We start from the raw sequence: 18,531 nt of genomic DNA on the forward strand, positions 1-18,531 counted from the left end.
ATTCATTCATTTGTAGTTAGATTATATTACATTTTAAAATGCTCATAATCAGATTACACTTATTTTTTATGGATAACATAATTACATATCCATACAATGGCATTAATTATACATAATTTATTAATTCTCCCTAGTCAACCCTATTTCTTTTTATATATCAATATGGTCCAAAATAGTCCCATTCAAATCTACAGGATAAACGAGTTAGTACTCTAAAAAAGTAACATATTTGGAATATGTAACATAAAATGAATAATCAAATAGATTACATTAATAACTACCATTTTTATAGTGTCATTTGTAACCAGTAATGGACTAAGTTATATTTTGCAATTAATCTACCCAGCAATGAGTGCTATTTATTAGTAATATGGTGAAACTAGTATCCTTATCCTTAAATGCAATAATGAGAGCTATCAGTTTTCACTCACATATCTGATGAGTTGGCACTTTATTGGTTTAGTTTGCTGCTTTGGCACCACTGTTGACTTCAGCAGGTCGACTTGTGCACCTTCCGGAAGAACTCGGGTATGAATAGCTCTCTTCCTTCTCCATGGCAACTGAGCGTTCTGCGCCAAGGAAAAGAGAGATGATCGTTGCCATGGTAAAGAAGGCCACTACGACGTGTCAACTAAAAGTAGCTCTCGCTAATGAAACGATCAAATCGAGTTCACACACTCTCACACAGGTGTTGATGGAGTGAAATAGCACTTATGCCACACATAGTAAAACCTCGCCCTATTTTACTGAGCCAGGATAATACTGCTTAAACAGTCATGGTGCATTTCATAACCACTCATTGCCCCACTAATCAAGAGATCATTTAAAAACTGTCAAAAATCTGTCTTAAGGTCACGGTAAATGGAAAGTTCACCCAGATGTCATACCATTTAATAACCCTGTTGTTATTCTAAGCCTGGCTTCAGGTGTATGCAATCAAATCTGGAAGCATTTAAGTGGAGATAAAAGCTAATTAACAAAGACAGACAAGCATGCTAACAGGATTTGAACTGAATTCATTTTATTGTTCACCCAATTTTGAGTTTACGCATATAGGCTTATGAGGTACAGAACACAAAGTGCTTAGAAAACGCTGCTGCCGTTCTCCTCCCGTTATGACACCTGACGACAGGGGACAAAAGTGAAAGAAAAAACAACAACAACAGGTTACTGATGGCATATGCATCCCTGGTGTGAAGTATTGTCGGTTTCTGATAGTACGTATTTCTGATTGATCTTTTGGCAAGGCTGAATATACAAACAGAAGTCACCTCAATCACTCAAAGTGGTGATCGCTGTAAGCACATGGCCTTTATTTTTGTCAAATAATTGCATGACAACTGACCATGTGCATAAACTTCTAATTACCACACAGTCATATCGGGAGATAAGTAAGCATATGCCACCAGTACAACTTTATATTTAAATAGAAATCAAACAATGATACAATTAATTCTGTAAGAAAATATAATTAGTACAAAATTCTTTCAACATTTTTTTTTTCTGCCACAAAAGAGTGAAAATCCAAAGAAACTTCCGAACACAAGGGAATAGGCAGTGAAAACAGCATAAAGTGGCTAGTGATGAAAATGAAACGTTGATAGTTTTGTTTTATTTAACTTTTTGATTTTTTAAAAAACTTTTCTTAACAAAAATAGAAACTCTGAGATCTCTAGGGAAGGCGGGTGGGCCAACCGAGTTTTAGGACAAATGACAGAAAAATAGAAAATAAAGTCTATTAACAGTGCTGATTTTCATATTCAAAACAAAGTATGTATTTTTACACAATGTCCTGTACACCACTAATATTATACACATATGTCCGAAGAATATGCCACAGTTTATATACACCGCAAGGCTGTGCTGGACACTGTCCTGAATGTTCAAGATAACAATAATATACAATAACTAAAAAGAAATAAAAAAAAACAACAAAAAAAAAAACAGTGGAACACAATGTAACAAAGCAACAGTGATGCAACTTCCTGTCTGTTATACATACTCTGTCATCATGTGGCAATGGGGGCACACAGCTCTCCTTAAATTTAGGTTAATTTAGATAAAGTACTATTAATGGAGAAGTTATTTTGATCAAAGACCCTTAAATACATTTACCCAGATAAATTCAAGATTCCCCCACAAAAAAGGGCTTGATGGTTAAGAAGATCAATTACACATGCATATTAATTGCTACAATTTCAAATAATGCCTTATTTGCCATGCTAATTCAATGGAATAATACTTCCCCGCCCAAATACTTCAGCTTTCGCAAAAGAATTTAAGATAACACACATTCATGGTTGAATTCTTTACACTTCAAATGAAAATCAGAAATTATGACCTGCTTTGGAAAATGTTTGAACCAGTCCCACAGCTTCTGCAAGTTTGTCTCCCCCATTGCGAAGGCAAATGTGCAAAGAACAAAAACTGAAGAACCGATCTCAAAATATAGAGTCCATTCCATTAAATATCCCACTTTTGGAGAAAACTCTCAGTTCTACACAGTTCCTATTGAAAATATGGCTGGACTATGAAGGTTTTATGCACGTTTCAGTTCAGCGAGTCTTCGTAGTAACTGCTGTTGTCTGTTTTTCAGCTGCTTCTTCACCTGGGCTTTCTGTTTGTCGCTGACATGCAACGTACGCAGGTATTCTGTGGCCTTGGTCAAGATCACAACTTTGGGCGTCTTGGGACAGTCAGCCAGGCCTGGGATCTCATCCCGTAGGGCAAGAAATCGGGAACGTAGGTCATTGCGTCTCTTCCGCTCCAAGAAGTTATGTGTTTTACGCTTGTCAGTGTCCTCACAGTCCGAACTCTGAGGGCTGGACGGTTGGGATTTGAGGTGGTAGGATGTGTGTGTTGGAGAAGCGGAGACTGTCTGAGATGGGGTGGGGACTGAGGGGGAAGGCAAGGGGCTTTTTCTTTCTGGGGTTTGGGGTGTGGAACCCACTCGTGGCTGCAAGGCTTCTTGCCTGATCTTCTTGCGAGGCGGCTCCTCTTCAGGATAGCTGTCGGGAGTGCGGGCAGCATAGTTGTGCTGTTGCTGGTGAATGGAGATATGGAAACGCTTCATGCAAGGGTCATAGGGGTCTGCACGAACTGTGATGGTGACTGGTTTACGGGCGTTCACCAGGCGTGATTTGTTCTGCTTATGTTCCACCGTCACCACATCAATCTCTTCATCATCTGAAAGGGAACAGAAAGAAATGTAGATTGACTGTATGTGCAATGCCACTTCCTACCAAAGTCCAACACCATTCCATTAACCCATTCTAGCACGTTAGAAACTTCATTCACAATTGAAGATCTTTAATTAGATGGGTTCCAAAACTATGAGATGAATCTTAGGTTTCTATCAGTTCCCTATTCTCTGCAAGAGGAAAGTAAATGAGGCTTTGAACTGCAATAATGAACTTGGAGTCACCTCTGATGTGTATTTAGATAAGAGAAGCATCTGTTCCAAGTTCCCTCTACTCTGATTTCACTATGCAATTACTTCTATCACGGAGCACAAAGCATATTGTTTGTCAAAATCAGAAATCCACTATTAAAAGTTATATTTAAGCCGAAAATAAATAAATGAATACATATTTTTCGGGTCCATACAAAGAAAGTAAATGGTATCCAGTGTTGTTTTGGACACCTTTGTCTTTCACTGCATGGATAAAAAGAGCTGAAACATGTGTTTGGTGTTCTGCAGTATGTCGTACCATAGAATGACATAATCAAATGATACAGAATTTTTATTTTGGGTAAAACGTAAGCCTTCAAGTTGCATGTGCCCTTCAAGTGAAAAAAATAGAACAATTAAAGCCAAAAAAGGTGGAAACCCTCAGGTACTTATTGTTCTTTCAGGGACAGTTGAGTGGCCATTGAGTGTCACTTTAGGATTCAAGCATCCTTATTATTATTGGTTTATGCTGCTGGCACCACCCACAACTAAAACAATTTCTCCTTTCATTCCACTTGAGGAATGTGGAAGCTCAGCACACATTTACATTTTAAGAAGAAATCGAAATGAAATCCCATGGCACCAATGCATCTTTTCTATTCAAGTATGTCAGGTTTTGGCTTAGTTCTACTTAATGCACAAATTAATAGTAACTACTGCAGTTCATGATCACAGACATTAAGATCCATCAGGTGTCAACACAACTGCAAATTTACATTGTACAGCAAATAAAGTGAGATTTATTGGTGTGTCGCTTTCAAAATAAACGGTCTCGTGCTTACCAGAGGAGTCCGTGCGAGATTCTGACCCGGACGACACCTGTTTCTTGCAGCTGCTGCTCAGGGGGAAGGTAAGGACAGCTGCTGGGTCCACGCAATCAGTCGCCAAGCTGTTGTCCGCAGGGACGCACTGCGCCTTGCTGGAGAGCTTCGACTGCGCAGAGCAGGACAAGCGCTCGCTGACAACTTTCTCCTGCTGCTGGCTAGCGGAGAAACTGCTCCACATACAGTCCTGAATAATGATGGAGCTCAAGTTCTCCAGAGTCTCCTCCGCATTCAGTCTGCACTGTCCCTCCTGCTCGTCGTCCTGCCCTATAAACTGGGACACCCACTCTAGTCTGTCCCCTGGAGATGGACCGGTCCCTTCCATTATCCTGACGGGGGACAGGGGCGGGGTTGGCACGAGCTCGAATTTCTTCCAAATGTCCTCACTTGGTGCGGTCGATTTGAAAAAGTCCTCGTCCGAGTTGTGATCGTCGTAGAAATAGTGCTGATATTGGTCGTATTCCTCCATCTCCCACTTCTTATTTCGCGACGCGTTTGCACTGATTCCTGGCATTGGTGTCTTCCTCAGGGCTCAAGATCTGAAAACCACAATTGATCCGCTTTTAAAAACAATCCGATCTCATGGTGCTCTGCGAGAGATAATCGACTTACAGCACTTCATTTTTATTTTCAATGAGCTTCTAGTAGCTATATATATAATATATATATATATATATATATATATATATATATATATATATATATATATATATTTAAATTAAATTATATTATATTAAATTACATTGAATTATACTAAATAATAGAAATCATGAATTAATTAAAACATGCATGCAATGGTCATTATATATAAACGTCTTAACAGATAACACGATAGAGTATTTGGTCTGCATGCAGCTCCACTGTATAAAACTTGAAGTTTCGCAACATAGGCTATTTCTATTACATAACACAACAATGTAATGCTTCATGTAAATGCATAGGCTATACTACTACGAGTGTAACGTTATACTGTCTTAAATAATTGCTCTATTCGTTGTCAAATGCCTTACTTTCTCCCCCAAAATCGATTAAGGTGAACCAAATTAATTAGGCGTTCCTTGCTTGAACACTTACCGTAATACAGCTCCGGGAGTGAGTATGTTGCATGTCATTTGAGACGCGAAAATAAGGTTTTGCGGTTCACCGGTGAGCCTCAGCTTAAATGTTTTGCATAAAAAGCTTTCATGTCAACAGGTTTAGAAAGCGTCATCAGCATCAGTGTGTTGAATAATCCTGTCTTGTGTTGGGGTTCTCGAGTGTGGTTTTGTATTATCCGGCTGTTGTTTATAAGTTGAGTTGCGAGGATGTTTTGCTAGTTTGCAGTCGGCTTCTTCATGAGAACTTAGCTTCTCTCTGCGCCCTTTATAGCGCCTGTGTGCTCCCTTCTCAAGCCGCGGCTCGCGCTCACTATAGACACCTGAAACGAGCACCCAGCCAAAGTAGTGGCAGGATTTACATATAAGGCGGATCGTAGTGCGCTGACCACGCCCACTGCTTAAAGTGACATGATCTGCTACAGAGGTTCACTTGAGGTTTGGGTGTCTAGGGGGAAATTCAGATAATGATTGAGAGAAATGTTTTATAGACTTGTCTCTTTCAGATTTGGTGACACTTTTAAGATGATATATATCAGCTCAACAAGATATGACATATGCCAGAATTAAATATGAAATTTAATTTTACATTGTACCAGTGTCAGATATCAGGGCTCATACAGATATTTAAAATTATTGTTTATTGGAGATTATTGTTTTATAATATCCTGCTCTTCATTTTGTTGCTATCTATCTATCTATCTATCTATCTATCTCTCTATCTATCTATCTATCTATCTATCTCTCTATCTATCTATCTATCTATCTATCTATCTATCTATCTATCTCTATTTGGCAATTTTTTTTGTTATACTACAAATAAATTTTTTAAACTATTTAAATAATATATTTAAATTTTATTTTATATTTTTAAATATATACAATTTTTTAATTTTTAATTTTTAATTTTAAATATATGACAATGTATTTATTTATTTTTTTCTTCAGGAATTCAAGCTTTTGGTTGAAAAAAATGTCACATGAAGGTAAAAAAAAAAAAAACTAAACCTCCAAGAAAATTAATTCCAGGGTGCATATTTTGTCCAATAATAAGATAATCGTAATAATATTTTTGCAATGCAAAATGCTAGCAGATCATTGTGCATGAGATCTGAGAAAAGTGAAACATTAGCTAAGACCTTGCTTGGTTTTTATCTCACACAGAACAGAAAATGTTTTGATTTACATATGTTGTATTGAACTACACATTCTTTTTTTATTATTGTGAGTGAAAAGTCATATCCAGCCTTTACTAGCTCAAGATGATAATTAGTGCCAGACAGCTTAATGAATTGCTGGCAGTGCACAATCTGTACTTGTGACAATACTGTTTCTTAGGGCTATACCACATGTCCTCTTTTCCAACAATGTCCCATATGGCAAATCTGTGCATTAGGAAGTACGTATAATCGCTGACTAGTGTCTCAATTCAGTGTCTATCCTCTCCTTTTCTTCACATCTTAATTTAAGACCTTGACCTTATGCAGAACAAAGGCTCTTCCCACAGTGATTGACGAATCTCCCTGGAGAGATGTATCATTCTTTCTCTGGCTTTATGGTCTTTTTATAAAATTTGCTTTGCTTTTTCGACCCAGCCTTTTTATCCAATTGTCCCATACAAATGTACAGAAACAAAAGAGTTTGTAGGAGGCTAGTCAATGATACAAGGCTATAGACAAGTTTCACTGGGTTGCTTTGACAGTTAGTTTACACTGATGCATCCCTCTCAACTCAGTTTTACTATAATATATATATATATATATATATATATATATATATATATATATATTATATATATATATATATATATATGGAGCTGGTGTTTGGGTGGCACAGGGGACAAAGACTTAAAGAGGTGTGTAAGAGTGTTTGCACGTGTGTGTGTGTGTGTGGGTGGAATTGGGGAGGTGTGTAAGAGTTTAGCTAGACATTACATTAGACACTAGACACTAGACACTAACATTAGAACATGTGTGTGTGTGTATGACTGGCATTACTGGCATTGAACATTAGCATGCTGTAGAAAATAAAGAAAGGCTACTATAGCATCACTCATTTTTCACAATTTATTTATTTTATTTTATTTATTTTTTTATTTTTTTGTCTTCTGGCAGACATAAATGCAATATACACTGAATAAGAGACCCACTTGACTTGGGCCAGTAAGCAACGTGGTCAGTTTTACATGAAAATTCACCACTTCAGTAAATTTGGTTTCTGAAACAAATTTAAAAAATGGAGAAAAAAAAAAGTTAATTAAATTGTGGAAATAAATATTGTTCCATTACTTCAACTCATCAAAATAATTTCAACTTCATTTTTAAATTATATAAGATTCAACTAGACCATTTTAATAAGTTTAAATGTCTTGTACAGCCAGTTTTATTGTATGCCTACTTACAAACTTAAAGCAGCAACTCTACCTAAGTTTAAAGTTATTTTAGTTGTTTTTGTTGTTGTTGTTGTTTGTTTGTTTAAAATGTGATTGCTAAGCTTTTTCTTTTTTCTTACTGCTGCTGTATAGTGTTAGATGTGATGATGTAAAGTGGAATTTACATCATCAACAGATGTTTTTGGTGCAAATGATGTGAGAATTCTTGCATGACAGCACTTTTGTTTTTTCAGGTTATGAAGGTCCATTGACAAAAACTCCACTGAGAGGTCAAATAACAAATAATGCTGTAGAGGGCAAACTGTGAGAAATGTGTTTGGGTTATCAGAAGATAAGGCTTTAATATCTAACAAAGTCATGTTGAGATAAATACACAAAAATGCAATCCTGTCTTCCAACATTCTCTGGATATCTAAACTCTGTTTGTTGCTGTAATTCTTACTGAAGTGCATCTATCAAAGGCTAATATCATGAATTCCCAGTAGCCTGAAATAACAGTCTTTAATAATATGTCCAAATGGAATTCAATGGAGAAACACAGACACAACAACTAAAACATGCAAAACTGCAAACAACACTGGACAAAACACAGTGCTTAAATAACAAGGGATAATGAGGGAGAACAGAAACAGTTGGGAACTAATCAATTAACTAAATAAACTGAAAACTAGGTCAAAAGAAAGAAACAATGGAGCACAGAACATACCAGACCTGTGACATATGCACTTAAAAATAAAAAATGTATAGGCATAATGGCTGTGTACATTTAAATGACTAAATGTAAATGTAAATAATTAATAATTATAGACACAAAATAAATAATATACAGAAATGTGAGTGACTTCTGGGGATGCATCTTACAGCATAAATCTTAAGGTTCATATAATATAATTCATATAATTTATTATTATATTATATTATTCTAACAATCTTTTAAAGTATTACAAATAGTTTTAAATATTGTGAAATTGTTGTATAAATGAAAAGTATTCTTAAATGTACAGTAATATAATTTTTCATTTGTATGTGATAAGGTACACTGTGTTTTCAAATAATTAGACACAAAAGTGTCAATATAAACAAATGTGAGGGGCAATATTTCAAAGTCGTTTACTTTTACTAAATATGACTTTAACAATATAAGTATATAAGGTAATCTTTTTAATGTTAATAAAAAGTATTCTGTGTTTTCAAACAATTAAATACACAAAAGACTCAGTATACACAAATGTGATAATACAAGGGCTTTTGGTAATGCTTCTTGGGATGCATCTTTCAACCAATTTTAAGTTGATTCAGACTTATTACATACCTCTGAAAGTATTATAACTTTAAGAAGTCTTTCTAAATTTAATGTCATTTTTCATTTAATGGTAGTTTTTGCACTTTTACATTCTTTTTCAGTTAAAATGTGTGTGTGTGTGTGTGTGTGTGTGTGTGTGTGTGTGTGTGTGTGTGTGTGTGTGTGTGTGTGTTTGTGTTTGTTTTTGACTTGATTTAATTGCATGAGGAGATGTCATTACATGCACTTAAAACTCTCCTCCAGGAGGGGCCCACGAGGGAGTGTGTGAATTAGAGTTTGGGGTCAAACAGATCTCCTGGTGACTCTTTGTTTTTTCCCATTGGTTGGATTTTAAAAGATGCACAAGCCAATCTCAGCCCATCTATTGCCTGCTGTGCACATGCCAATGAGGTGCTCATGGGTGGGTTGACATCACTTTGAAATGTATGTGAGATTGATATCAGGGGACAAGTGAGAGCCAAGACCAAGCAGATTTCTGTGCTTGAAAGCATATTCTGGTAGTATATTTATTTTAATATTCTTTATTTGTACAATATATAAATGAAGTATTTTTAAAAGGTTGTAGTCTTTATACATTATACATTTCACTCGAATTTTAAGCAGCGTATAATAAAGTTATAAATAAATAAAGCCGTATTTTTCCTACCCCGTGTTTGTGATGAGTAGCTCTTATAATTTAATAGGTGCTAGTTCACATTTGCATGATTCAGAGGATGATACATGAAGATGAATGTGTGAGATACATATGGAAAAGATTGTTAGATTGCGTAGGCTTTTGAATTTCTCAGAGCTTTAAAGCAAATGCACAGATTTATATGGCCATTTGCTTGCATGAATGAAACTTGCAGAATGGGCAGAGTGTAAGTAAATTTTCAACATTTTTTTTCATTTTGGGTGAACTTCTGAAGTGATCAGTGACTTCACAAATAGTCACTGCTGACTCTTAACCACAGCATCGGAGAACAAAACCACCACTGAACATGCAGGAACATTTAGTGTCATCCATGCATTCAATTATGTAAATCACAATACCACCATTCCTTTTAAAACCATTATTTTGTATTCATGGCTTTGAACATGTGCAGTTTTCCACTAAATTAAAAAATTGAAATCCCATGCTTCTCATGAATAAATAAGCAGCACAACGAGAGGTCCAGGCACAGAGGTTTTGTCCAGCAGCAACTATTGACCAGCAGGGATGAATGTGAGTGGGAGGGTCACGTGGCCCTGTTGATTGATAGATGCTCATTAATTGGAAAGGGTGTGGGAATTTTATTGCATTCTTCCGAGACTCAGCCCTGAGAGAAAGCCGGATGTCAGCTCAGTTCTGGGTACCGTGTGTTGCAAACTGCACCTTGGCAGCTGAAATCAGGTGAGAGAGACTGAAAAAGAGCCTAGGAGAGAGAGGTGCTGCATTTCATAACAACAGCCAGAGAGTGAAAAGATTTCATAACCATTACCTGGCAGTGAGAGAAATGCAAACGCTTCTAAATAAACAAAGTGAGCAGGAGTTTTATTTTTTGACAGTTCATTGCAGTTTTGCAAGTTATTGCACTGAAATACACATTTGCATATGAGCATGAAGGTGCAGATATGCAGTTGTACTGCATCTCTCTGCTTGAAATATTAGTTACATAATTTATATTTGCATAAGAATGCATTGATACCTGAGATACCTGAGACAAACTTGAGGGCTATTCAGATACAAACATTCATGATATTACTCAACATACCATTTAGATCTTGTCTGATGTTGTAAATGTGTAAATGAGTTGAGATAGAATTTGCGAGTCGTGTCTGTTATAGCCTATGTATGGACACTTCTTCTTTCCACCAAATAAAAAAACAAAAACAAAAGAGGAAGCACAGCATCATATTCATAACCTCATTTTTTAATGTGTGTGTTCTTGGCTCTGGTTTTGCTTACACTTTGCGGATCAAATATCCCCAAAGGATAGTAAAAACCTGACATCATTGTGGAGACCAGTCTTTAATTGTCCTAATGAACAAAAAAAAGAAGAAGAAGAAAGGTTTCGGTAAGGCAAACATTGTTGTTTTTTCCTTTTGTGTTTCAACTCAGTAGTCGACAACACCCTCCATCTGCATTTGAATACAGCTGCTTCTCACACTTCTGAACACTTGCAATTATAACAATTATATATATATTGTTGACAGTGTAAATTTTTGCATTATTATTGCAGAGTTCTGATGAATTGTGCTACCCTGTCAGATTTTGCAACCTCCAAAAAAACAGTAGGTAGCACAATGCGACAAAAAAAAATGCTGACAGTGTCAATTTTTGCATTATTATTGCAGAGTACCTCTGCTTTATTAACACGTACACCTATGTAATACAAATACAGTAATTATGTGTTGTTCATCGTGACAAAATTGATGCAATATTGATGTGCACATGCGCAGAAAGCCTGGTATGACAATCTGACAGGTAGGATGAAATGTCAGGACAGCTGTCAAATCTGGACACAGGGAACACATTTTGTTACTCATACTAGCTTCATTTGTGTGCAGATTTGTGTTGACAGTTTTTTTTATTAGAAAACTGCGTAATGTATGATGGTCACAGACTTTATTTTTTTAGCTTCAGACTGATTTCATCAAGTCAGAGGATATCAAATATGCTTGACAAAACATATTGTTTTCATTTGTCACCCATCTCTTAGTTCTGAACAACTTGAAAGTCCGGAAGTGTGTGATCCTCAGTCAGTTATACCCAGTTTTTTTTCTGTAAATATTTTCAAAGTTGGTAAGTGTATGATGCCTATCTGTTCAGATTATAAAACTTGTGTGTATTCCAGCCTTAGGAAATAGTTTTGTTTCTTTGTATAATTGACTGTGCATGTGTGTGTATGTACCAATATATAGTACGGCATGAATCCAAAGCCATATCCTCCATATCCTGATTCAGGCTGGTCCTCTCTTATCCCCACCCACTCATCTGGAGATCTTCTGCTGGCTCTGCAATCTTGGTCTTTGCAGTGTGCCAGACAGTTACCCACCCACCTGCTTACACATACAGATTTACATGTTCAAATTAAACACTTGAACATACTCACAGCTTATTAGAGGCATAACATATAATTTGCCTGTGAAATCACTGTTTTGATTCGAAAGTTCAGCCAAAAATGAATGTTTTGTCAGTATTCACTCAAGTCATTCCAAACCTGGATGCTGTTATTTTTCTGTGGAAATCAAACATAGAAAATGTGAAAAATAAAACAAAACAGATTTAAAAATTATTAACTATTAAATTTCCATATAAACTTATGACATTAATACAGTCTAATCATTTGTTTGTCGGTTGTAATCAGGCTGATTCTAATGGAATTATCACAATCACATTAAACCAATGTGATTTTCCTCAAAGCCAAGCTTGGCTACATTACACTGTAATGTAAATTTGGAAATGTCCTTTAAAATGCATGTATTCTTAAGAGTTGTTTATGGATTTATGTTAACTTGAATAAATATCTAAATACAAAATTTCCTTTTTTTGTTTATTGAAAACACGCAAATAATGTGTGTGAATATAGGGCTGTCAATGATTAATGTAATTTTGGATGCATCTGAATATGTTATAGAGCCTACCGTTAATATTACCTAAAAAGTTAAAGTAAATATATTAGAAAACTGCATGCTTTCAGGGATGCACATATAAAAACATGGGCGGAGTAAAGAACATAAGGCAGTCACACACCGGATGAGAAGCGTAGTGCCGCGTTTAGAACAACTCACAAATAGTTCAAGACAGCAGTCCAAAACAGTTATAGTAATTATAGTGTTGCATGAGAAAGGCATGAAATAGACATTACAAAAAGTAAAGTTGCATTAGAAAGGTCAGTGTATAGTACTTTTGCATCCATTCGTTTTTCGTTTTTTAACCACGGCCAGAAATTTAAACACGGAAAACGCTCGATCTCAGCATGACTGACACGCCCCTTTCCTCTGATTGGTCAACCAAACATTAAACCGGGACATCATCAGTTGTTCCCCAGTTCTGTGTAACTGAACGTAAAAACTAAAAATCAAGTGAATTCATGTGTTTTTTTTTTGTTTTGTTTTTTTATGAAAAAAGAGAATGTTTTCTTATTTTTGTTTTAATATAAAAAAAAAAAAAAAAAACACATGATGAGAAGATATCCTGAGTGTACATCCGCCAGGACCTAGAAAGATGGTTTTCTTTCTGTTTTTCCATTTTTTTATTTTTTTTTTATATATTTTTTTGTAAGCTATCCCTTAAAAGTAAGGCAGGTGAGGTGATTTGGTTCGAAAACATTTTTTGTTATGCTGGTTGAAAGTCTCTTCAGAATCAGAATCAGATCCCGATTGCAATCACTAAGTTAAGTGGTTTAAATGTATTTATAAGTATTTATCATCTGTGGAAGGCGCAGGACCATGAAATGTTCGTCCATTCAAAATGTTCAGTCCGAACATTATGATAGGCTGTCCTGCCTGCCTGTCAAAATACGTATTTGCATATTTCTGCACAACCTGTTTGCACAGAAAATACATCATCAGTGTGGAGAGTGGGGATGTTGCCTTTCCAAAATCGTTCACCCTACATTTAATTATTTGGATTTTTTTATGTTTATTTTCAGATTTTTTATTAATATATAAATATGAAATAATTTTTAGTGAAATGATACTCTAAAAGAATCTGAAAATAAAAAAGAAAGAACTAATTAAAAGGACTGCTCACCCAAAAATTAAAAAAGAAAAAAAAATCTTTCTAAAGCTAATGTGTATAATGTCTATATCATGTTTTTCTCGTGTAACACAATAATTGCTTTAAATTATCTTTTGAGAGTGATTTCTCAGCCAAATTTGATGTGCAATTAATATGTGATTAATTAATTAAATGCTGCATTGTGTTATTAATTGGATTAAACATTTTATTGATGGACAGCCCCATTACATATATATGTATATATATATATGTGTGTATGTGTGTGTGTGTATTTATGTTTCTCGCAAATATATTACAAGTTTTCTAAAGACTTGTTTATTGTATTTTGTTTATGGTCTTTTAAGAGGTTTTTTTTATTTATTTATTTATTTTTTACCTTGTAGGCTACATTACATGTGTTTGAAGATGATATGGGCTTTAAAAAAAATGGCCGGAAGGAATTTTAGACAGAGATTGGGTTAAATGACGTCCCCTGGTGCATGTGTACATGATAGGAATCTCTTTCCTCCTGATCACCTCTTCAGTATTCCCGGAAATCCATGCAGCAGCCAAAAAAGAATAACCACATCATTGATTTGATGCCATCTTCGTTTGATCATACAGGCAGCTGTTCATTTACAAATGGATTGCAGACATCCTCATGTGACCTGACAAAATTAATCAAACTGCCAGCAGAAGAGATACAAAACCACAAAGGTCAGAATAACTTTCATTATCAACCCAGATTCTGCATCCAGAAATCTTACACTGGTAATATGATTGAAGGTCATGGATATGATTATAAGATAGCAAACTGGTGCCCAGAGCTTCACAATTTAATCTATAAACACATTAATGACTCATATAGGCTTCATAATCCCAGAATAAACAAGATGTATGGCCATATAATGCATCTTTGGCTCCAAAAAAGGCAAGTTATCTTAAAATTAATTTGTTTTCATTTACTCAACCCCTATTTACATTTACTCACTAAGCAGACCCTTTAATCCAAATGAGTAATATCACAAGCAATTTATCACACAAGAAGCCAGAAATATTTGTAAACCTCCTATTTCCCATTTACTCCCTGGCTAATCTCATGTTTCTGTTTTTACAGCTGACTGGATAAATAGCCTCCAGTCCAGCAGAGGAACGGGCTTTCAGCAGTGGCATACTGGAATGCAGCAGGTGTTAATAGAGAAGCTGCATATCCCGACCTGCAGTCTGCTCAAAATCAAGATTTGCAGGCCTTCACAAAAAGCAATGTTTAGCTGGGATGGTCCAGATGACCCAACATGACCCATAGATGGGTGCCCTTATCAAAGAACAGGACCCTGGTATATCAACACTGCACACAAAGGCAGAGGAATCTGGCCTCTCGTGTCCACAAATATCAGCTCAACATTAGTTTGTAACAAAGCACTACCAAGTGGATACATGCATGTTTTAACTTAAACCAGTTTAAGCCCAGCGTTTTCATTCTCATGTCCCAACATTTTGTGAATTCTAATGATGCACATACGTCACCAAACTGATGTAGCTGGAAGAGTGTGATGAGGATTTATTAAAATAACTAGAATGACTTGCATAAACTAATGATTAAGCATAAATTAAAATGGATTAAAAATGATAAACAAATCAATGATGTACTGTAGAGATTTTGAGCTATTCTCATAATTTACAAGCATGATAAATGATTTGTTATAAAAAGGTCCACCAGTACGGAGTATTATTCACGCAGCTGAATTTTATAATTATATTGTGAACAATGTGTTCTTCCAGACAGTAATAAATATTAATAAATCAAATAAAATATGAATAAAAAAATATGGAGACTATAATACTTGAGCTAAATTATATTTTTTTTAAAAGTAAATTTAAGTATTATTTAATAATCCCTAAATTTACGATTGTAAATAGTAATGATTTCAAATTTTAATGTTAGGTGTGATTGATCACAGAATCATTGGTGATTGATTTCATTGGTGTAACTCAATATAATCAGGCTGAATCAAGGTTGATCACAATATGGTCTATTTTAACTGAATAAAAGCAGTAAATTTAGGTGTTACCATATGAATCATATTTGGGTTGTATGACAAAGCTTTAAAGTGTGCAATTTCAATATCTGCAGAGATTTACATTTGGTTTGGGAATGTATTTAGTTGTTGCTGTATCTCTTATTTAAACTAAGAGATACTTGGCCTCCTTGTTCTGTAAGATTTCCCCAGTCTCCCAGTACTAAAAATACAAATTGCAAATAAGTTTGGTCTCTCACTTTAATTGTAACCACAAGATCATGCCCTTAACAACAAGGACACAAACATTGTTTTACAGTTGAAAGACACATAATGAAATCATCTCCTCTCAACTGTATTTCTGGTGCATTGCTACTTTTTTCTTCAAATTAGAATGAGAATAGTTTCCAACTGACCCATACATTTGTTTAAGTTTCAGGGTTGCCTTCATTGTAATACAGTCCAGTCACAGTTAGGCCAAAGAAAACAGCTTTCGCTGTGCCAGAAGACTATTGCTTCCTCTGTCTGTGCTCACAGTGGGATAAAACAACTGTTTGGTTGCCAGAGCCTCAATCGTGCACACACACACACCCATGCTTGTGTTTGCATTTTACTAAGGAGGATCAAAGTCAGGACAATGTCTACATTACACCAAAATAGTTGCAAATTGCTGTGCTAAAAACATTCAGTCATGCAGGGGGTCTTGACTGGAAGTGGCTTATCTTCTCAATGGCTATGAACATCTCTGGACCTTGGTATTTTTAGTGCGAACAAATAAAATTAAGACAGATCTTTTAAAACAAAAACATAAGATAGATAGATAGATAGATAGATAGATAGATAGATAGATAGATAGATAGATAGATAGATAGATAGATAGATAGATAGATAGATAGATAGATAGATAGATAGATAGATGGATGTCTGACCAGGAAAAAGTCATTCCTTAAGACATCATTGTCTGTTTGGCATCATCTTAACGTTCATAAGTGATGTAAGTCTCTGGAGACGATGAATAAGACTCATGAATAGTGGAGTCAGTGAAGCTTTCTGCATTGTGTTTTGTGCTCTTCTGTGACAATTTCACTGTTTTGGAGACACCCCACAATCTGTTGCACTTATGCTTATGTGATACTCATTATAGCCTGAGAGAATGACGGGCCCATTGGCCTTTTTTAGATAACCAGGGGAGCTTCTTCATCTCCTCCCATGGCCTGCCTCTGTTTCAGAGTTCCGGCATTCACATTTGAGTCCCAACAATGGTTAACACTGACAACACCGTCTTTCCCACCCAAGAGCCCTCCAGGTTAACTCAAGCTGAAGATACCTCAACTCATCCACCTCCCACCCGCCCACACAAACCCTCTCCGTTGTCTCTCCAGCATATGTTTGTGAAACACTGAGGAGTAGGGGGCATTGTTGGCTTTAGGGAGAAGTCATGCAGGGCACATTAGCACATTAGCAGCCATTCACCCCAGAGAGATGGGTCACCTCAGCAGGAGAGGGTGGGGCCATGGGGCAGACCACTCTGCAGGAATTCAAGACATCTTAACAATCTTCTGCATTGATCTATCGATCCCCGTCCCAGAATGGTCTCTCAGTACAAAGCCTTCTAATAGCCGCTTGCCCCATAGTGAAGCACTCAAGCCTACACCTCCTCCAAAAACTCCTCCTTTTCCAGGAACATCCTTACAGGCCGTAGGGAGGCCCTGTACATCAGTGATACAGGAGGACTGATGTCATGCATCTTGTGGGACACCAATCAATCACTTAATAGCCCAATAAATGCACATGGGGTTGTGGAAAGGGGGATGGATGGAACCCTTGAGAAGATCAGACCTTTTGTCAAAGAAATGTTGCTGATTTTATCACAAGAAATTGTGGCTTTAGAAATAGAAAGTTGATTTCCACTGTCTGTAACTTCAGTTACTCCAGTGGGACACAGTTAGCGTACTGTAAGATGAACTTAAGCTTGGGTGAAAAGCTACCATTTTTCTGTGTCATTGAAGTGTTTTTTTTATTTTATTTTTATTTTTGTGCAACAGACAGTATTAATTCTTGATTTATATGAGCAAATAATCAATATTCTTAGCATTGGTAAAATTTGTGCTACAGACATGAATGAATGACCTCAAATCATGTACACTACCTTTAAAGGGTTAGTTCAGCCAAAAATTAAAATTATGTCATTGATGACTCACCCTCATGTCGTTCCAAACCCGTAAAGCTCTCGGACTAAATCTAAAATATCTTAAACTGTGTTCTGAAGATGAACGGAGGTCTTACGGGTTTGGAACGACATGAGGGTGAGTCATTAATGACATAATTTTAATTTTTGGCTGAACTAACCCTTTAAGTAAGATTTTTTAAAAATAAATAAATTTTATTTAACAAGGATTAAATGAATTCAAATTGAAAGTAACGATATTTATAATGTTACAAAAAATCACCAAATAAATGCTGTTCTTTTTAACTTTTTACTCATCAAAGAATCCCGAAAATTGTTTCTGCCAAATATTTAACTGCTTTCAACATTGATAATAGTTTTAAATGTTTCTTGAGCAGCAAATCAGCATATAAGAATGATTTCTGAAGGATCGTGTGACACTGAAGACTGGAGTAATGGAGCTGAAAATTCAGCCATCACAGGAAAAAATTACATTTTAAAATATATTCAGACAATTATTTTAAGTGGTAATAATATTTTGCAATATTTACTGTATTTTGTATCAAATAAATGCAGCCTTGATGAGCATAAGAAAATA

The 18,531-nt window shown here is 35.8% G+C and overlaps 1 protein-coding gene across 1 annotated transcript; it reads right to left on the reverse strand.

Annotated features, from left to right (window-relative positions):
• Positions 1–1,004: 1,004 nt before the first annotated feature.
• LOC109111133 (protein L-Myc-1b) lies at positions 1,005–5,713 on the reverse strand. The gene is made up of 3 exons (XM_019124099.2): positions 5,350–5,713; positions 4,234–4,814; positions 1,005–3,186 (listed from the first exon to the last, which is right to left on the reverse strand). Exons 2-3 carry the CDS (start codon positions 4,787–4,789, stop codon positions 2,540–2,542), a joined length of 1,203 nt encoding a protein of 400 aa, XP_018979644.2. The 5' UTR covers positions 4,790–4,814; positions 5,350–5,713; the 3' UTR covers positions 1,005–2,539.
• Positions 5,714–18,531: the final 12,818 nt, after the last annotated feature.

This window comes from Cyprinus carpio, chromosome A19, assembly GCF_018340385.1.
Source record: "Cyprinus carpio isolate SPL01 chromosome A19, ASM1834038v1, whole genome shotgun sequence".
NCBI classification, from domain to species: domain Eukaryota; kingdom Metazoa; phylum Chordata; class Actinopteri; order Cypriniformes; family Cyprinidae; genus Cyprinus; species Cyprinus carpio.